General features: G+C 43.2%; 2 protein-coding genes across 2 annotated transcripts; one reads left to right on the plus strand and one right to left on the minus strand.

Annotated features, from left to right (window-relative positions):
* Window positions 1-7,241: 7,241 nt before the first annotated feature.
* ARL6IP5 (ADP ribosylation factor like GTPase 6 interacting protein 5) lies at window positions 7,242-9,614 on the plus strand (the record flags this gene model as incomplete). Its single annotated transcript, XM_026857552.1, has 2 exons — window positions 7,242-7,521; window positions 7,863-9,614. Coding segments are annotated over 2 exons (453 nt in total), but the record flags the coding sequence as incomplete, so codon positions are not given.
* A 1,914-nt stretch (window positions 9,615-11,528) lies between these two features.
* LMOD3 (leiomodin 3) lies at window positions 11,529-18,453 on the minus strand. Its single transcript, XM_026857430.1, has 3 exons — window positions 18,103-18,453; window positions 15,042-16,433; window positions 11,529-12,045 (listed from the first exon to the last, which is right to left on the minus strand). The coding sequence occupies exons 1-3, from the start codon at window positions 18,391-18,393 to the stop codon at window positions 12,019-12,021; spliced, it is 1,710 nt and encodes a 569-aa protein (XP_026713231.1). The 5' UTR covers window positions 18,394-18,453; the 3' UTR covers window positions 11,529-12,018.
* Between the last annotated feature and the right edge of the window lie 3,237 nt (window positions 18,454-21,690).

Here is a 21,690-nt window from a genome sequence, read left to right on the forward strand (position 1 = left end):
GGCCCCGTTCCCCGGGCGGGCGGTGCTGCGCCTCGGCTCGGTGCCGCGGGAAGGGGCCCGGCCCGGCGGCGGGTGGGATGTCACGGGGGCAGGGGCGCTGCCTTTCCCTTCCCCTGCCTCTCCTTAAACCTCTGATTTACCTCGCGTGGCTTAAAAAAATTAAGGCCTGGTTACAGGCCTTGTGGACATGGGGCTTGTTAGGTTAGGAGTAAGGTTTAAGATTTATTTACTTATTGGTGGGGTCTGACAGATCTGAGGGTTCCCGGTTTTTTTCTCTGCCATGGGCTGCTCGTCCAGGGAGAGGCCTCCAGGCACCCAGCACCGTGCTCCTGGCAGAAGGAAGGCAGCGATGGGTTTATGTGCTGGATGTCACTGCTCTGAAAAACTGAGCAGCATCCTGAGCAGTGATCTGTGCTTCCTCACTAAATCTGTCCGGTGTGACTGCTCAGGCTGAGATAAGCTTCACTTTGAATTTTAAATAATAATAATAATAATAGTAATAATAATAATTCTGCTCTCTGTTACAGTTTTAAGCTTATATGCAGGGACAGAGCGCACCTTTCCTACTTGTGAGCTACCTCATACTGAAATACCTTTCATATAAAATAAGTAAGGTACCCACTAATTTCATTTTGGTGTGTGGGATTGAGAACTTTGAGGCAGGACCATCTGCTGGTATGCTGTTGTGCCAGGCCCAGCTTTCCTGAAGAGAATTGGTAAATAACCTTATAATCATCTTTTGAGTCAAAGCCTATGTGACTCTTCTTCAAGTATTAGTCCAGGATCTTTGGTCAGAAAGCTCTTAAGCAAGACACACAGCAGAAGCTGATGATTAAGCTTTTAATATGGAAACTGGAATACCCCGCTCTTCACAACAAACAATGCGCAAATGCTTAAATTGGAGAATTGCCCAGCCACTAGGCCAGAGTGGCTTTGGCTGAAGTGCATCTTATCTTGGATGTTGCAGAGGCTTAAAATTCTTTCCCTAAATCCATTTTTTTGCTGTTAAGCAGTCAGCATCTTGTTAGGGCTTCTGAAGGTCTTGACACAGCTTCTGAGTTGGTGAAGAGTGTCTGGGTTGCAGGAAGCTTTGACCTGCTCTCTGTGAGAGGAGGGGCTGAGGACCCTGCTTTTCTCAATGCATATGATGGTTAAAGGTGTGGTGTAGGCTTTCATCTTAATTTTGGTGTGGATATGTTGCAGGCAGCTCAATATATTACTCGACTGGTGAAATGAGACTTCCATGGCCTTGCTGTTATTATACTATCTTGGTCTAAACCTCTACTCAGTCTCTTAAATTTCTTCTTTTGAACTCTGATCTCTTTTCTTCAGATCAAGGGTGATATATCTCCCACATCTTTTCCACTGTTTTGCTGGGGTGGGAGGTGGAGAAGGAAGAGAGCCACAGGAGATGGAGATTAATATCGGAACTGCAATTCTGTTATCTTAATATTCAGTGGTAAGCCTTTGAGTTGAACTTACGGATGAGGAACACCTGGAATAGGATCTTGATCTCAAATATTTTTTTATTGTGTGTCTTAGAACCTTTGGTATCTGATGAATCTAATTCTTCTAACACTGAAATAAAAGCGGATGGGAAAAGAACTCTAAAGGAAACAGGATAACTCTAGAAAGAAATCCATTTCTCTTAATGAAAAAAAAAATCATTTGGCCAGACTGTAGCTTTGGGACAAAGGTAAAGAAAGCTCTCTCCATAAATTTAAATTGGTGACTAAGTTGTTGTCTTTCACTTCATTCTGTAATGGGCAGGAATCCCTGAGTGATAAATGATGAATCATGGCTTTTTAGTAACTCCAGGGCTATATACAGGCCTAAGGGCAGGATTATCGAAATGGTTAATGCAGTGGTCTTCCTGTAACCAAAACTAAATTTAGCCCATGACCAACTCTACCTGATCTTAAACCATCTAATTATATAGACAGACTTGTAATGCAGAGATTATATTTTCAGTTATTTTAATACTTGGTAGCTGTTGTGGTGCTGGGCTAACATGGAAATTGTAGCCTAGAGTTTTCTTGATATTGGAAATACAGTTCTTATTGCCACAGCTTCAATTTACTGCCTCTTGTACAACAAAGTTGACCTCTCTGACCTTTTACCATCTCTGCGAGGTATGGAATAACCTTACCTTGAGCGCAGTGGAATTGTAATGCATCGTTTCCCTACCTTTCTCCCTCTGTTTGCCTGTTACATGTAAATGATATTACGTGCTTTGCAATCACGTAAATTTTACTTTCAGCCTACAGGACTAAGTAGGAAATAATAAATCTATGAAAAAGAACCTAAACCTACTGAATTAGTGCTGCTCTACTAATATGGGCTGGTGGTAGCAGCCTTGTGTCTTCCACCTTCCCCGCCCTGCCAATTCATTTAAGAATGAATCTGGATTAGTGTGCTGGATTGTTTGTTGTTTGTTTGGTTTTGTTTTTTTTTTTTTTTCCCCTTACAGCTTTGTTGCAATATACTGCTGATAAAAACCCAAGATCTTTACTAAATCAAATTGTGCCCTTTCTCCCAGTTGCATAGGAACCGGAGAGCCCTGTTCTTACCATGAGCCAGGGTCCTGTTATTGTGAGTGCTGTACCAATATCTATTAAAATTAGTGCCTTCTGCAACAGCTTGCAACTCACCCTCAAACAATCAGTCTGGTTAATAAGTGGAATTTGTGCTTTCACCTGCTCCAATAAGTCTTCTCTGTCTTGCAGTTCAAACCTAACTACTTAAAGTGATGTAATTTCTTCTTGGCTTTTGTTGCCATGTACTTGGTAAAAATTAGTTTCTAAATCTGACAGTATTAAAAGGTGTACTGGATTTCAGAGTGCTGAGAGTCTTCATTCTCTTCTGGCATAATGTCTTCCCTGCAGCCTGAGGTTCACTGTCTTTGCCACTTCTCTAAACATCTCCCATACATCTGCAATCAATAAGTGTGTCTTTTTTTGGTTCTTTTTTTCTCCCCCAGACCAGTACCTTAGCTAACATGCTTGTAGTGATTCCCTTACCAGAACAGACTCCAGAGCCTAAGCAAAATGCTTAGTTTCTCTAATGAAAGATTAAAGATAAATGAGCAAAGGACATCGCTTTAAAACACATATTGTGTAATAACATTAGTATGTAACTTCATAAAAGTCTGGCAATTCTGCAGAAAGGAATCTGTCCCCTGTTCTCAAAGCAATGTAAGTGAGCAATTGTAAGGAATTGCTGAGGGCTATGACCTGGACAACAGGCCATATACAGTCTTATGTGCTACCTCTAGTTACAGCTATATAATCTCATTAAAGCTAGAAGTATGGGGAGAGAGGAGGCAGAACTTTGTCTTTAAAGTTATTTAAATTAACATGAATTAGGAAGGAAATATTTAAGTGCCCTAACCTGCTCACTGCTTGGAACATGGTGGAGCAAAAGGTTTTCTAAAGGGAGTTTTCATGCTTACTTGATGTAATGACCTAACTGAGCTGCTCTAAGTAAAAGGATGTTGTTCTTAATGACTAGAAGTCTTCTACTCAGTGCCTTTGTTCAGACTCGCCTGGTCACATGCAGAAGAAACAGATGTGACAGCAACTGCTGAATAATCACCCTGAGACAGTCATCTAAAATGGAGAGGATTTAAAGATGGAGCTAGCTTGCTTTTTCTTTTTATGTGGCCTGTCCTATTTCTGGGCACATGCTGCTGGAGGCTTGTACAAAGGATGCATCTTGCCTAGCTCTTTTTTCCCTATACTGTAGCTGTATATTCTCCAAGTAACAGCTCACCTCTCCTGCTATAAGGCTGTGCACAAGTGTGCAGATAAGAAATAACCTGACAAAAGAGGTGATGTGGTAAGTCACTGAAAGCAGAGCTCTTCTGGCTTTCCTGCACCTACATGGAAAATCTAATCTGTCTTGTGATGCTTGTAGGGCAGAATCTAGAAATATGAATCCAGTAAAAAAAAAAAAAAATTCTCAATCTGTTTTTGCTGGCCAGAGGTGGCTGCTAGCACTTCTTCCCACACAACTGCACCCCCAGCTGCTAGCATCTCTGCTGTCTTCTGATACTACTGCAACAAATACAAAAATGTCCCACTGCACTGCTTCTCACAGGACAGTGCCCATGTCCCTGCAGCCAGGCAGGGTGTTTATTTTTTATTTTTCCCATCACTTTACAGATGCTGAAGCAGACCTGGTCTCTGAAGGGCAGCAGGAGTGCAACTGCAAAGTTGCCCTGCAACACTGCTGAACTGAATCTAGGGGACAGCTTTTCCTTGTCAGTTTGTCACAGCTGTACTGGAGGTCACAGCATCCTACCAGGGCTGTACCTTGTCCACCACAGAGAGCAGTGCAGGAGATCATCCAGCTAGGGTGCTCTGGACTGTCAGCACCCCCAAAGGCTGTTTAGTCCTGCCATCCTGACTCCTTTCAGGGTTGTGAAAGTTGGTGGTTTTCTTCTCCAACTCCAAAAGAGTTGGGCCCCCCCCAAGTCATCTGAGTAGTGTAAACACAAGTTACCACACCACTGTCATGATAATAGTTCCGTGCATTACGTTTTTAGGTATTTGAGAGGTCTCATAAAGTCCTACTAAAGGGAATTGTATTTAGAAAGTATCTTGTAACATACTTAATGGTTCATCACCTACCTTGTCTCTGCAGCTTTGAAAGTGTTCCATCCTTCTTGCCTGAGCATGAATTTGGCATAGTGTTCTGATCTTTACATAAATAAGGCCAATATCAATGTTGGTGGTTCAACTATAAGGTAACTTCTAGGGCTGTTATACAGCTCTCTTTCTCCCCAGACACTGGTGTTCTAAAAAATGTGTCCATGTTTTTTTTCTTTTTAGTCTTTAGCTATTGTGTTAGAGCACCGTGTGCCAGCAGATCTAAGTGCAACTGGATAATGGAGGTCTGCCTTCCTGAAAAATGCCATTGCTGGAAAAAAAGTTTCTTTGTACAAATTTCTAGGATAATCTTAGATAGTGCTGTGAATTATGCTGTGGGCAAGTCAAGCAATAAAGGGGAGCTTGGCATATGACACCCTATCTAGTACTTTAATAACAGTATTGAAGTCTGTGGACACATGGCTGATAATTTGAATACCAGTTTTTAGTGACAACTGTTATCCCCATCTGTTTTCATGTGGCTCTGAATGACTTCATTTGATACTTATGTTCACTGTTTCCTTGTATGCATTGGAATGCAGCCCACTTCAGAAAACATGTAATTCAAATAACTTTCCTCAGGAAAGTGGGATCTTTTGAATGCATTCTATTTTTCCTTCATATCCCTTACAGCCAGTCAGTTATACAGTACCTGTGTAATACCAGAAAGAAATGTAGAGCAGTGAAGTCTTTGGTCTCTTCCTTATAAATATGGAGGGATTGCTCTTCACCACCAGTTTCTGAAGTTGTAATGAGAGTAGAAGGAAGAGTAGGGAAGAGAAAGCTTTAAGAGCATTTACTAGAGACATGGAAAATCTAGAGTGGTGCTGTGCCTAGTTCTTTGTTGGTTCCAGAATTATCTTCTCCATAGATTTTTGGGGAGAAAAAAAAAAAAAGATTGGTTGCTATGAGTTGTCTGAGTAAGTTTGGCCATTTCTGCTCCAAGATGGCTGTGATGTGGAGGTGACTTCTACTTTAAGAATCTCATGTGTCCAGTAGTACATATATAAGCCAAGCACTAGTGTGGTCCAGTCGTGAGTCACCTGCCTTCTCCTGCTGCAAAGGAGCACAGATGAAACTGATTTCTTCAGAGCAATGCTGTTCACTTTTTCCAGCCTGGAAACTTGAGATTGACAATTCAGAGCTAAATATAATCTGGCTGGCTACAGGGAGTGACTCAGATGCAACAAGCCAGTCTGCCCTATCACCACTTCCAAAAAGCCCTGTTGGCTTTTCAGCATGAGTAGCAGAAGCAGGTGGGGAACTAGTCTGAATTTTAATCTCTTTCCATACAGTTGTCCTGTCTCCTGTTGGCACAACTGACTTAAAGAATTAAGAGCCAGTCTCTTCTCTGAAATAACACTTGGGGGTTCTTCCTTGTTGGCATACCAGTCCAGCAACAGATTTCTTCTGCCTGTGCCGGATATGAAGCACAGACCACAAACCATTGCATCCTCCTCAGCAGTGGGGTGGAGTGGTGAGTCATTGTGCCTGTTAGCTTTGGAACGGTAAGACTGACTGTAAAGGCTACAGGAGCAAATCTTGACTACGTCTGGCTTTATCAGGGCAGTGCTGTGCTGCTGTCAGAGTTGTAACAGCTCAGAGACCTCAGCTGCTGTGTAATTGGATCAGTGCACATACAAGTAAATCAGAAGGCACATGAAATCACGTAACTTATTACTATATAAGTGAAATATAATAGAGCCTGGACTTTGTGGCAGTACAGAAACAAGCCAAGCAAAGTGCTGAAAGCTTGACTCTGAACAAGCTCTAAATACTTGGGAAAGTGGTTTGAGCAGGTGATGTTCTTGCCCTGGTCCAAATAAGGGACTTGCTGTTTATAGTCCAAAGCTGATCCACTCGATGGCTTGGTTTGCTTGGTAACTCTGATAACAATAATAGAACACAAACCTCAGCAGTGACTCTCTTGCCAGGGCTGGCTCTTCCTGCAAGACCTTTATCCCATACTCCAGTTCCTTCTGCTTCTCAGGCATGCTTGCCTGGGGCTGGGTTTCCATTTGTTGTGCTGATGGTGGCAAGCTTCTTCTGCAGGTTCATAAAATTACTTTGTTTGTAAACCAGTAAGAAGGTTTATTCAGAAATAAGAAATAGTATTTCCTTTACTCAGCGTTCCCCTACCTTTCCTATTTTGCAAACCTAGACAGGATAATATGAAAAGCTAGTTCATCTGAAGGCCTAGGCTGAGCCTGGTGTTGGTCATGTAGGGAAAAGATCAATCCCTTGGACAACTGCTTGTTGGCTCTCTCTGCTCTCAGGATTTGCTAACTCTAGGTCTGATATGCAATGAATATGTTGATTGCACAGGTAGGAGGGGTCCTAGTGGTAAGTGCTTCTGTTGATGACATGCCGCAGAAACTGTCATTATGCTGAGCTATGCTCAGGAAGAGAATGTAAAGACAAAGATTATATAAATCCACTGCTAAGGGTTGCTTGTTCAGTTGCACTTGTTGCTTTATTTACCTTCTACCTAAAAATCAGAGGTTGGTAAAGGTTTTGACAGCAACAATTGACTTTGTATTGCCTTACCTCCTTAGTAACAAGGTACCAGTGAGCTAGATGTTTGCTGCATAAACACGTCATGAAGGCTCTGAAACAGGACACTTTCTTCTTTTTTTTTCCTCTCTTCTCTCCAGATTTCTGAGTCCCCTGAATATGCTTATTGGCGGTACTGTGGTGGTGCTGGTGTTCATGGGGTTTGTGTGGGTATCACACAACAAGGATATCCTCCGCAGGCTGAAGAAGCAGTACCCAACCACATTTGTAGTGGTCATCATGCTGTCTAGCTACTTCTTGATCTCCTATCTGGGAGATGTCATGGTGTTCATGTTGGGGATCACACTTCCTCTCCTCCGTAAGTATTTTTCCTCTTCTCTAGGGCACTAGGGGTGTGTGACTTGAGCTTTCTCAAAAAAGTCTGCTGAGTCTAAACTGGCTGTTGCCTTTATTATCTCTATTTAAATGATCCCAGAACAAAATGGAGGGGTTCGATGACACGGGACACACAAAACAGCACAAGCCATCTTTAGTGTTATTAAATGGGTACCTGCAGTTACTTAAGTGGTCACTGAGACTTCATCTTCTTCCAGTGATGTCATGACTCCAAGGCCATGGAGTGTGTCTTAAGATGAATGCCACAAGAACTATGAGTTCCTTGGGCATTAACAATTAATAAATGTGTTTCCATCCACACAGTGATGTTTGTCCATGCTTCTCTGAGGCTCCGGAACATAAAGAACAAGCTGGAGAACAAGATGGAAGGAATAGGCTTGAAGAAGACCCCAATGGGCATCATACTGGATGCTCTAGAACAGCAAGAGGATAGTATCAACAAACTGGCTGACTACATATCTAAAGTGAAGGAGTAGGCAGCTGCAACGTGGCATTTTTACCTGTTGCAGGAGTGTAGTTGCTATTTACTATTGTTCAAGCTTGCTTTCAGTTTGTGTACAAAACAGGAAATGCACGTGGTACAGATTAATAGTTGCAGGATACAGGTATTCCAGGGTCTTCAGGGCTCCTCTAAGAACATAAGAGCAGCAACTTTTTTCTATTGTATAGCAAAATGTTCTGGTGTTTACACAAATACATACTAACTTAAACATGGTTGCTTGTCTCATCTTCTGGGGGGTAGAGGAGGAAGAGATGGAAACCTATGGAATGCAGTCTCTCAAACTGTCTTGTAGCAAATTTGTCTGTTAAGAGTAACACCCCTTTCATGTCAGTTCTGCAAGATGGCAGTTTAGCCAGCTTATGCTGGGTAGCACCTTCAGGCTGGCAGTGTTCAAGGTGAGCTGGAATGTATCAAAAGTAGGTATCTCCTGCATCCTCCAACCCCTCACTAGAGTGGTCTGTATTGACACCACAGTGCTAGCTTAACAGGCAAGTGGTAAAACTCTGCAATACTTGTGACGCATATGGATTCCTGTCCTCACCTCACATTCCTCCTTCAGCAGCTGGGAAATGGCCTAAATAGATCTAATCATGAAGAATATATATGGGACTGTGCCTCTTGTCAGTTCCAGTAAAATGCACCTTTGGTTTCTCTGAAATCTTGATCTGTAGAAGCTGCTCCTCTCTGCAGGAGAACCAAACTTCCTTGCATACCAGCTAAACTATGGCCAAGCATGGGAAGAAAAAAAAGCTTTCAGATACATTGGATGAGCTAGGTTTCTACCCTATTGATGTTTTTAAATACTGCTACTTTAGGACTTACATGTTCTGCTTTAGTCTGTATAGGCTGTTTTGTCGATGGAGGTGTATGTGCATTCTTGAGCGTGGCTCATCTTTTTCTTTCTTCTTAACCAGAATGCAAAGATATAAGTAAAACATGCATCTCACTGACTCTATACTTCTGATGCTCTTCAAAGGAATAAACTGGATTTCAGGTTTACAAGTAAAAGCAATAAATGTCAAGATACAGTTTTTGAAAACCCATTCCAAATTCATGAAGATACTTGCCTGTAACAACTCTTGAAAGTGGTGCGAGAGATTCTTTTATATATATTTTAACTGCCAGCTGTGATGGAATTATCTTGAAAACAGGAGCTTACCAATAATAGAGGGGGAAAAAAAGTTGTCCAGGTGACACTCCATTTCAAATATTCTTGCATTTCTCTTTTCTAACAAAGTAATTAATTTAACAAAAAAGCAAGGATCCTTAAAGTTGAAGCTTTTATGTAACTTACCATGCTGTTCTCATAGTGAACTGTGTAGAAATCTAAACATGTCATTCCATTTAAGTGTTAAAGTGATCAGTATTTATTGAAAATGTCTGTATATTCCAGCTGAAGAGTCAATGGCCTGTTCCTCACTTATAGCGCATGGTCTTTGTTTTTTGAAAACTGTTTCCACACTTAAAGAACATAGTAGCCTATGACTTCATCATTACTGTAGAATTTTAAAAACTGCACAGTTATGAAGAAAAATAAACTCTAATGGTGATTACTGAGTGCATTTGTTTCAGGTTGGGAAAAGTGACTGAAAATTTGAGCTTGTTTCTCTTTCCATGGTTGGTGGAACGCTGTAGCATGGTGGTGGGAGATCTGCTGCCACCCTGCTGCTCGTGTCCCAAGCCCATGCTTGGGATTAAGCTGCTGGCTTCGAATCCTCTGTATCTGTATTAACTTGGTTGGGGCACAAGGGACCTCTGAGCTGCAGGAGTGTTACTGCCTTGCTCTTGCATCTTTAGAGGGGTGAAGTACTTAAGGCATTTGTTCATGCTGGTTCAGTCTGTTATATAACTCTACCTTACTTAACTGGGATTTTACATTTCTTTTAATTACCTGAGAGAGATTTCTGCTTCTGAGATTACTGGAAGCTGTGCCTTGAGCAGTACTAGGAGGCCAGCTCTGCTGCAGTCAAACTAACGGTGCCATCTCTGTAGCTCCTGCGATCGCTGGGGAGGCTGCTCAGCAGAATAAGAGGGGTTGGAGCAGGGCTCCACGGGTCCTGCTGGACAGACCCAGGCACTACCTGTCAGCTGCAGCAGCGCTGCTGCTTTGGCTGCTCCTTCCTGGGCTTGCACCTCGTAGCTTGAGATGGTAAAGCACTCTATTTTCCTTTGTACTTCCCTGTCCCAGCTGCTGAAGTCTGAGCTGCCCTAGCCTGGCCTTGAAGCCTGTAGGGAGAGCACAGCGTGCACCAAGAGCTTTCTGGGGCAGTTGCTCTTTGCACTTGTCACTTGCTGCTGTGCCCCACGCGAGCGCTTGGTTAGAAGAACCAAGTTCCTTCTCTTTCCTACTCTTTGGAAAGGCTGAAAGAGAGGGATGTATGAAACAAGTGCAATGAAAACTTCACTTCCTTTTTTATGTCTTTGCCGTGCAGCAATAGCTTTTCCCTCCCCCTTACATGATACCTAAAAACTACTTGCTATGTCTTTTGCAATACATCAGTCAGGTTTCCCAAGTCTGAAGTGTTACAGCTGCAGACAAGAGCAGCTGAGAAGGAGCTTTACAAGTTTGGAAGATGAAGAGTGGAAAAAGACCAGGTGATACATGCAGAAAGGACAAGGATAAATGAAAACTGGATCCAATGATTCCCTGGGACTGGGATATAGCTACCAGGGGAAGGCTGCTAAGAGTTACAGTCAGAAGCAAGGAGAGACTCACCTGAAGGAAATCCTGCCAGGAGCTGCAAAACTCTGCCTTTCAAGCAAGTGTATCAGCCGCAGGACGGCAGGGGAGCTGCGTGTTAGCAAAGGGAAAGGCTTTGTTCTTTCCCTATGCCTTACAACTTTGATGGCTTTCTTAAACAACAACAAAAAAAACACCACAAAAAAAAAAAAGCGCAAAAAATAACTGTTCTCTCATGGATATATTCCACAGGAGTGTGACTTGCCTGTAGCTGCTTTACAGAAAAAGGCTTGCAGCAAAAAATTCTAATGTGATTAAAAAGGGGGAGGAGAAAGAATTTTACAAAAATATTGAGGAAAAATTAAGTTGTGTATATGCAGGTTTAACCCCATCGTATCCAGCCCTGCTAGGGGTGAAAAATGCTATTCACACCCCAAACTAGGGGGGAATGATGAGATTCTTAAACTGCTGGCAAAGAGAGGGGCAAGGCTCATCCTCCTGCCCCAAGAATAGTGTGCAGAGAGATCTGGAACGGCATTTCAGCATGTTCCAAGGGGGCTGTAATTAAGGAATACATCATGGACAGAGGCTGATCGTAGGGAATGAGGATTACAGCTCTCAAAGCAGAGCATGGATCATCTTTTATGTGCTGATCAGGTACAGTATCAACTAGACTACATTCTGAAATAGAAGTAGCTTGAAACCATCAAGCCAAGGTGTTTGATGTACCAGAGCAGTTGTTCTGTTCTGTGAGTATCTTGTTAGCCATGGAAGTGCTGCACACATCTTATGGAGAGAGCTTTATTTCATTTCTGTTTCCTTAGCCTAAAAAATGAAGCTGTATACATACATTTCTCATGGACAAGAGAATAATAAAGGAACATGTGTGTGAAAAGAAAGATAAGATAAAGCACAGCATGTTCCTGTAGAATCTGGCAGCAGAAGGACAACGTGGAAGCAAAATAGTTTGCTGACAAACTAGAAAGACAAGGTTATTGATGCCTCTGAGAAAATACTCCCACAACACACTGGAGCCTCAGATCCACTTGGCAGACAGATGGCATCGGGATTGTTTGATACCTGATGGAAACACTTAGCACTGACTTTTCCCATGCCAGCCGCTTTCACCACACTTATAAAAGTGCGTATTGCAAGTTTTGTTCCCAAAGAGTCTTATATACCACCTGGGTTCTGCAGAAAACATCTGCTGAAACAGTTGTAAGCAAAACTTGAATAGTCTTTATTCCAAGTTGTTTTCTTTGGGTCAGTCTGGTCTCTCACTCCAGCTGCTTTGGCAATGGCACCTGGACAAGGACAGTAAGTATTAGGAGGAAGAAATTTCTCAGTCTTTTTTCCCAAGCCAGTTCAATACAAACCTGCAGAAACTGTGAAAAGATCAAAAATATAACAGCCGGGAGCTCCAAGGAGCTCTGGTTGGGCATTTCTTTTGTTTGCAATTCGTCACTTGCTGTTTGCTATGCCTAATGCCAGTAAATCAATTTGCAAGCAATGAGTCCCGCCATGGACTGAACACCCAACTCGGCTCAGGCAGTAAAATCCCACTTTAGAGATGAAGCTGAGGATATTGAGGCAAATCAGGAGTTGCCAAGATCATGCAGGCAGGTGAGAATAACACCCTAATAGCCCAAATCCACGCCATGTGGCCTGATGACAGAGGACCAAAAAAAAAAAACCAAAAACCAACCCCCCAAAACTCACCAAACAACCACCCCAAAACCCCAACACATGCATCCATTGCTTTGCATGGGCTGTGGTAGCAATTGTTACCTGACCCATTTAGGGTGGACCATGAATTGATCCCTCCACGCCAAGCACCGTAGCACTCATATATAAAAAAAACTCCCAAGGATTTTTGGGGGAATGGCTGGGGTTCACTATGACTTGCTGACACCCAGCAGCACCCAGGTTTCTTAATCACTGCTGTGCAAAGTGAAGGCTGTGACTGACAGAGCATCAGCACCATCGTTCTCCATCTTCCCAAGAGGAGGGGAGGCAGCAGATCCCGCGGCCGTCACAGACCAACCTGCCATCACAAGCACCATCTTGGTCTGCTCAGATAAACCGTGACCTTTGTGAGAGCAGGTCTTGTCATCTTAGACATGGCACTGGAATGCAAAACAAACTGAGCTCTAGAAAGGCCAAAAATGCCAAGGAGAAGCCCTGGCTGCAGCCAAGTTGGGCTGGTCAGCAGAAACCACAGCCCCAGACTTGGTTTGGGGGCAGAACATTCATGTTAAGCCTAAACCAGAGTCACTGCAGGACCTGCCCCCGCCAAAATTTCAGGAATTACCGAAGGAAAAATTTTTTCTGTATTGGTATAAATGAAAGCAAAATATGGCCCACTATATAAAAACACCAACATAAAATATGAATGGCAAAATTCTACTTAACCATTTTTAATTGCAAAGTATTTTCTGTCCCCTTCCCCTAGCCTTAGCAACACAAACAGATGCATCACCATCACTAAGCAGATCAGTCAGCTTTTAGTATTTCTTGAGCAATAGTACAATGCAAGGAAATATAACATTTTAGGAAAACAAAAGGTTAAAAATCTGGTGGCCAGCATTTTGAGAAGTGGCACATGAATTTGGTACCCAAGTAAGAGCATCACCAAGTGGCAGCTATTACAGCTTGGGATTTGGACTCTCAAAGCTATGATGATGTTGAGTTACATTTGCACTTGAGTTGTGACCACTGAGCACTTTCAGTGGCCAAGATTACTTAAAAATTAATATTTAAAAATCCTGTAGTATCACTACTTGCTTTCTATAACCCTGCTCTATCTTCACTGCTAACGGACCTGGATCTGATTTCCTTTTTCCCATTAGCACTAGAATTTTGCAGCGGATTTAAATAGACACAAAAAGGTTGAGCAGCAGAGGGTTGCTAAAATAATGCACTCCTTGCTACCAGGTGGGGCAGGCAGGAGCAAGTCTGCAGGCTGTGCATCTAGGCTAGATTTCAGTGTAGATATATGTGCCTCGGGTGAATTTGGCCCCAATCCTTCCTACTTTTTATCAGCTTATTGACAATTTTTTAAACCTGATGATAGTGAAAATAAATAAATAAAAAACCCAACAAAGAACAGACAAAATTTGTACCTTTTGCCACCAAACAGTATTTTAGAGGACCAACTATTTAATCTGAAATGTTTTTAGGCGACTGTAAAAATGCATTATGTGCTCAGGCAGCTGAGATAAAGCATCTTTTACTCGTTCTGTTGTTACAATTCAAAATGTAAGGCTCAAACACATGGAAAAACACTGTAGCAAAGGGTTTTGCAGTATCAGTTACAGAAAATAACTCTTAAGAATTATATTACATTCTCCCTCATACTAAAGCTTTTCACAGAATCATCAAGGTTGGAAAAGACCTTGAAGATCATCCAGTCCAACCATTAACCTCACACTGACAGATCCCAGCTACACCAGATCCCTCAGCACTATGTCAATGTAACTCTTAAACCCCTCCAGGGATGGGGACTCCACCACTGCCCTGGGCTAATTTCCCTTAAATCAGACCAACTGAAGGCAGTCCCGGACATGGCTGTACCACAGACCCTTCTCATTTCCCACAGCCTTAGCCCAGCAGCACTGAAGGAGTGTGGTTACACCCCCTGGCCAGCCCAGGGGCCTGGGCACCCCCCATGGGGGCAGACGGAGGCAGGGGAGTGTTGGCCAGTATGTTACTGGAACCCCAGTTCCTGCCTCTGTGCAGTTCCTTACGTGACTGTGGGTGACCTATTTTGCTGCCAGTGTTTCAGTTTACCCTTTATTACCGGGCCAAGCGATGGTGCTTTCTTGTGGAAAGTTCGAGCTAAAGAAAAACAGGGCTCCCAAAAAGAGAAACGTTTTTTATGGGGGTCTGGGGATAGAATAATGTGAAAAATAATACCTGTTGCTCTCCTGACACAAACATCTTATGATAGCATTTGCCTATCGTAACTAACACGCTATTACTAGGATGCTAACGCTGAGTCCTGTGGGTTTGTTTGCCTCCTGAGTGAATTTCCTTTCTTTAACCTGTACGGACGCAGAGATGTGCGAGGCTGCAGCCTCGGAGCTTGCTGTCATTTCTCTGTGTAAGCCAGACCATAATGCTGCCAGGGGAAACAGTCACCCGCATCCCAGGAATGGCAGCATGATGCAAAAAGACAAGGATATCCAGCACGTGGGTCCATTTGCGAGCCCTACCGGATGGCCGACATGTCAAACGGCAGCTCCGGAGCACGTGGGGTGAACGCGATTCCCTCCCCTCGCAGCCATCACTAAGCACTTACCGGTTTAAGATAAGCGACGTTACTCTGACGAATGTCATTCAGGAGCTGATCTCTTGGGGTTATTTCAACGAGCGGAGGCGGCCTTCTCCTGGGAACAGGTTTAAGCGTTTTGATGACATCTTTGAGGTTGGTTTTCTCAGCGGGTTCCATGTACTTTGACACAGTGGGTTTGCGCTGAGTCTTCTTCAGCTTGACCACTCTGAAGCTGACGGGTTTCTCTGTGCACAGCTGCTCAGGGGCCGGCTGCCTTGTGCTCTCCTGCCTTTTGCTCAGAGACGTGGTCATGGGGATGGGTGGTTTCGGAGCTTGTGGGGGTTCGTGCATCCTTGGCTCGGGCAGCGGTCCCCCCAGCATTTCCCACATCCCAGGAGGCAACCCAAGTCCATTTTCCAGCATCGCTATCAACTCCCTCTGCTCTTTCATTTGCTGCTGCCTTTGCTCCTCTTGCCTCTTTTGCCTCTGCTTATCCAGGTTTCTACTGAGCAGGTTGGTCACCACCATCCTGGGCCCTGGCAGTTCGAAGTGGTACCCCATTTTAAGGAGGGTGGTGTTGGCTTTCAGCAGCCTGGCGATCTCCATTTCTGCCTGGTGGCCCAGCATGCTCCGCTGGTTGTGAAAGCGGAGCTCCGTCACCGTCTCGTTGTACTGCAGGCACCTCATGATAGCAACGATCCCTTTGCCAGAGATGAAATTGGAATCAATGTTCAATGTGGTGATGCTCCTGTTCTCCCGCAGCATGTTGGCCAGCGCAAACGCCACGTTGTCATCAGCCCCCACGTTGGCCAAACTGAATGTTTTTACGTTCTTATTCTTTTTCATGGCATTGACAAAGTCTATCAGCATTTCTTTGGGGATGTTTTCTATGTTGTTCAGGTTGAGCTCTTTCACGTTTGGGTTGTTTTTTCGGACTTTCTCCAAACTCTCTTCTAAGTTGGTTTGATTTCCTGAAGGCCTGGCACTTAGCTTCATGAAGCTGGTATCCAGCGCTAGTTTCTTGGGGATGTTTAGTTTTGATATTTTCTTCTCATTTTCATTTGTTTTTTCCGTGATTTCTCCTGATTCTGTACCTGATTTCTTACTTATTTGATCACTGTGATGGTTCTCACTGGTGGAAGTCTCCTTTGTTTCTAATTCAGTCTCATCCTCCTCTTCATCCTCTTCCTCATCTTCCTCCTCCTCCTCTTCATCATTAGCATCTTCCTCCTCTTCTTCATCTCTCTCATCCTCCTCCTCATCACTTCCATCTTTCTTTGTCTCCCCACATTGTGTTCTTGAGTTGGACAAGTGCTCATTTTTGTAACGTCTCTCTTTTCCCTCTGCTCCTGGCACCTTCCCACCGGCCACCTCGCTGCTGCCACCAGCCTTTCCTTCTGTCTCCACCGCAGCACTTCTCTGAGGAAGACAAAACCTCACAGCTGAAATAACCGAACACAGCTTTGTTACATTAACTTTCTGCTCAAACACATAGCAGCTGGATTTAGATACCTCTATGCCCATACACAGAATAATCCTTAGAAGTGTCATTGCCTGTAAGTCAGGGCTGTGCTGGCTTGCTTGGGAACACAGGAACAATTGCTCTTAAAGAGGCTTGCAAACCAGTTTGTTATTGTCGCCTGTTAAATCCTGTACATATTTAGTGCTATGTTAAAGTGGTTCTTGAACCCTTCTGGGCCTTAAGAGTCTCTGATACAAAGTCTCTTTCTGGGTTTTTAATTTTTATCATTTTCTTGACAAGAGAGGAAGTTTATTTCATATGCAACAAACCACTGGAAATCAGTGTAAACCACTGACTGTTTGCTCAGCCCAAGGAGGAGTGAAGAGGGGGCACATCATAACAGCAGCAGAGTCATCCAGCACAACAGACAATAAGGCTGCCTGCTCTGGTACCTGCTGGAGCATCACAGCTGAGGAAACACGTCACTGAAAATAAAGCAAAATATCAGCTCAGTTTTATTTTGAGTCCGGAGATAGGCAGCTGGACTCTGCACACAGATGTTGCAAGACACTGGGGCTTCTAGCATGAAAATAAAATTAATTGCAAACTTCCACCATCTCCAGAGACCGTCCTAGCTGAGATTTTTTTTTTTGTAAGCCTCTTTTTGCAAGTGGATCCTCCATCACTGAGAAATGCTAATAAAGATCAAGATATTTTCCTAAAAGTTTTGCACTAGTTCAGGCAGGGCAGCGTCATGGCTTGTGCTTCACTGAAAGTCAGACAAAGTGGTCACAGTCACTTCTGCCCTCAGGGCTGTGGTTCCTATTTGCTCTGGCATCCACTACCACAGTTTACTTCAGTTTAGGTTCAGTACTGAGATCACTTGACCAGTTGTAAATGCAGCAGGCAGCTCTATGCTCAAGTTCCAGATTTAACCTCAGAAATATTTAAAAAAATAAATAAATTTCTTCCTTTGGTAAGAATGTTGCAAGAGGGATAAAAAACCCAGATTTCCCCTTGTCTCCAGGAGCAACTCATTAAACTTGCCCTGGGAAAGCTATTTATGTACAACCTTAACTTTATTTCAAAGCAGTAGGGATATTAGAATAAACTTATTGTATTGAAAAGGATTGGTCTAGTTCATGAAGTTCGCATGCTTGCTCGTTAACTTATGTTTCACATTGTTAAAATACGGTGTTTCGGGGTTTCGTCCAGTATGACATTAAATTCTGTCAATTAATTAGTTTGATACAGATGATTAATGTAGTCTTCCATGGAAAAGCAGTATGGTGTTGTTCCATACACAAAGTCAAACAAATTTAAGTTACATCCTCCAAACTGATTTTATGACAATTTCTCAATGATTTGCTTTACTGAAACAGAATTGGTATTTTCTTATATTGAAAAGCTTAAGTAAATATTTAGGAAAAGCAATTAAAATATTATTAACCCTGACGTCAGTCCAATCAGGATCCTGACATTGCTGAGGCTTTTAGGATGACTTTAAATTTGTTTGTACCATACCTTATGTAAGGGATGGAAGCAGAGGTAGGTTAAGGTATTAAAAGTATAAAACAGATCCCACAGCAGATGCACAATAAATATTTGTGATTTTTTGCTTGTTACCTCAGAGGGCAAGAGGGTGACGGGAACTCTCTCATCCTCGAGCATGCGTCTAGATGCTTTCTGCCAGTACAGGTAGTCAACCAGAGACCTGTGGTCAAAGCTTCCCGTGGGGGGTTTCTCCGTCTGATCTTTCTGTATCATCCCAGTTGGGACTTCGGGGTCTGGGGCCATGACTTCCATCTCACACTGCAGCTCCTTTAGCTCCTCGGGTGACAGGTTTGCCAAGATTTCATCTTCATCAATGTCCTCGGGACACACTTCTCCATCAGAGTTTTGGCTGAGTTCAGACATGTTTGTTCTTCTTTCCTTCCTCTAGTACTTTTTAAACTGAAAGACAAATTTTTAAAGATTTTTTTTTTTTTTTTCTCATGTTTTGGTCATGAGCTGTGGCAGCTCTCGGTCTCAGTGCGGGAGACAGACGGTGCAGCTTAGTCTATATTAAGCTGCACTTGGCTGGATAAAGAGAATTTATGGTGATGCTGCCATGCTCCATTTTCAGCAACCTGTCAGCTGTGCAAACCCTTCTGACATTTCAGTGCAGCTGGTGTGTCCCCCATTGAGTAAGGCATTGAGTAAGGGTCATTTTCTAGAGGATTCCTGGGGCACTACGCCTTTCTGTGCTTCACCCCAGGCATGAATTGCCATAGGTGGGTGGAGTGACATTAATGGTACCTGTGAGGTGTGTGGGTGAAATTCTTCACTGTGAGAAGAATCAGCACAAGGAACATCTCTGATATCTCAAAAGGGCTGTGGGCTCTTCACTGCCTGTAGCCAGGTCTGAACCCTGACTGAGTTTTGCGGGTGGTTTTGGTGCGAGTGCAGCCGTTGCGCAATGGGTGAGCTCTCCCAGATTCCAGACCCTGGCTCAGGTAGAATCATCCAAGATGGAAAAAGGCAGGTGAAAAGTCAGTACAACACACACCTTGTGCTTGAGGATGGGGTCCATGGGGGACAGGCACCAGCCCTTTGAACCAGCCTGGGCGGTCCCATAAGGAGCATTTCCCACAGCACATCCATGCCCTGCTCCCCTCCAGGCTGCCCAGGGGCAATGCCAGCGCCCTGTTTCTTGACTGGCTTGCCTCTATCATGGATGTTATTTACACTGTCAACAGGTCTTGGCTGACAGACATCTCATCTCAGGTTCATCCTTTTCCTAGTGTCTACCATTATTTTTTTTTTTACAGAATTATTAAGAAACTATGAAGATTTACTTTGCTAGTATTTACAGAGGCAATATAACTATAGAGTATTACCCGAAATCCTTTTTTTCATTAAGTGTCCATTCCAGCCAAGAAGCACCTTCTTCGTTCAGAATATTTTATAGGTTTCTAAATTTACATAGCAAACCAGAAAGCCATATCTCCAACACCACTGCACTCATGGCTGCTTTGTAAAAGCAGACTAGCACGGGTGGATAATTTTTCCACTACAGTGCAATTTCAGTGTGCCACAGTTTGGACTGTTCATTGGATAGGAAGATTTTTCTCTCCTAATTCCATATGTTCATTGCAGGGGGTATCAAATCAAATCCTCAACTTGCAACTGTGAATGCATCTTTTGTAGGAAAGAAACCCCAGACCAAGCCCCACCAATTTTTAAGCCATATTTCTCATCAGTCTCAACCACACTCTGCTGGAGACTGCCAGCAAAAAAATAGCCTCTGCATGACGATGGTCTCTCTTTGCTGTGTTTTGTAACAAGAAACATGGTGTTCAAAGCCCTGTTAACCTCTATTAAAAAGCCATTACCCAAAGCTCCTCGTTTAATTAATGCTGTTACATGGTGGTGAAGAGAGCAAAAATTTAAGAACAAAATAAGTGGTAAAGGAAAAAGTAACAAAAACCCAAGCCAAGAACCTAATGGCTCCATTTGCTTCTTTGATATTTCAGGGGACATCCTTATTTTATATCATGCAGTAGCAAGCACAACAGCAGACCCACACATCAATCTATCTAGTCTCGCAGTTTTAACCCCTAGAGATTGCTGTCCATAGAGTCCATAAATGGTTTCCTGATGTTGTCAAATAAATCAATGCTCTTCGGTAGCCGGTATGTTATTCTCCCAAACGATGCTGTTGGGTCACAGAAGCTGTCTATTCAGTGGTTACTTATCTCTTGCTAATTTCTTGACTGTAAATAAAGCCCTTGGCCATCTTCTTGTATTTCCATGATCTTCAGCCAGACCATCTTGGGGCCATGGTCCTGTCAAATCTAAGTAGGGTCAAACCCATGAAGTCCTCTCGAGAAGGAAAACAGGGATACTGAGAACACTATCGGGTATTTGAAAAGCAAGTTTTCTTCTAAGTAGAAATATATATCACTTAATACCATGATTAGGAAACACTATACTTCTGGGAGAGATGCCTTCTTCGTCAGATGCAGAGCGAAGGGCTGCCTGGTGACACCTCTCCTAGAGACATGGGTGCTAATCCCACAGATTTCCAAGGTGGGTATCACATTTTGCCTACTTTAGGTCTCTACTGCATAAATTACCTTGAGTTCAGGATTCACTTCCTTTACTAACATGTTGCTTAGTGTTTTGGTTCACTGGAAACGGCACGTTCAGGCAACAAACGACACCCTCCAGGCTGGGGAGACACAGCCGAATCTAGAAGTCTCTTCCAAGGCAAAACTCCCATCTTCTTCCCAATAACGTTTGCGGGTATTCCCCTCAGAGCTTTCCAAAATAATCACCGATTCCTCAACCAACCTTCATTAAGACAGGAAAGCCACTTCCATCAGTAGCATTTGCTATTTTCATGCCAGTTTGACACTTGCTCAGGAATCTCCAGACTAATAAGCTGTTGCATGAGGTGCTGTTTCCAAACAGCTGAGAGCTGTGCCAGCAGCTACGCTCAGAGCAGAAGCTGAAGACAAGAGGCACCTGCATCTATCGCAGTGCCATCCCTATGGGTAGCAGCTCAAAATTCACACTAAGGAGGTACCTAGTAAGTGTTAAATAAAAGCACTTCAGGAGCAAACTGATAGAAGAAAAGGTCTGCCCTTGGTAATGAACAATTCTCGTGTATGGATGAACTCTTGCATGAAACCCGGCAGGTTCTTGTGAAGGACTGTTTCAATTAATTGATTTTTTTTTTTTTTTCCACTCAAGCATTTCCTTCAAAACTTCTCACCCATCTCTCTTGAAAGCAAAAGAATTGACAAGTTTTTAACTCAAATATTGAGAGAGGCCGACTGCTGTGTCACAATTTGATGCAAAGCAGGCCATCAAACCATGCTTTAACTGCCTAAAATGCGTTCTATTTTTAAGGTAATTGATGGGACACATGCTGATACCAAATGCTTGAGAGCAATTTCTGTAACATTGGCTTTTTTTTTTTTCTTCTAAAACCCACACATTTATTTCTTTATTACCAATCCATGGCATTTCCAAGTGCCAAGGCATTAACTGAAACGAGTCGGAGAATGCGCCTGTGTAACATAACCTCGCATCACTTTTAAGAAACTCATAGGCTTGATGGGGCAGTCTAAAATTGACCAAGAGTAGCATACACCAAGCATGTCCATCGATGCAGTGTAATGCAATATAGGGATTATAAAGGGTCAGATGATGGGATCTTAACAATAA

The sequence above is a fragment of the Athene cunicularia genome (assembly GCF_003259725.1).
Source record: "Athene cunicularia isolate RWA chromosome 12 unlocalized genomic scaffold, athCun1 chr12_part1, whole genome shotgun sequence".
In the NCBI taxonomy this organism is placed as follows: domain Eukaryota; kingdom Metazoa; phylum Chordata; class Aves; order Strigiformes; family Strigidae; genus Athene; species Athene cunicularia.

Excerpts from the sequence above, each read along its gene's own strand:
- LMOD3 (XM_026857430.1), bottom strand. The coding sequence starts at position 18,393 with ATGTCTGAACTCAGCCAAAACTCTGATGGAGAAGTGTGTCCCGAGGAC. Across the intron at positions 16,434-18,102 it reads TCACCCTCTTGCCCTCTGAG|AGAAGTGCTGCGGTGGAGAC; the intron begins GTAACAAGCAAA and ends TGTCTTCCTCAG. Across the intron at positions 12,046-15,041 it reads ACGTCGCTTATCTTAAACCG|GTGCCATTGCCAAAGCAGCT; the intron begins GTAAGTGCTTAG and ends GTCCTTGTCCAG.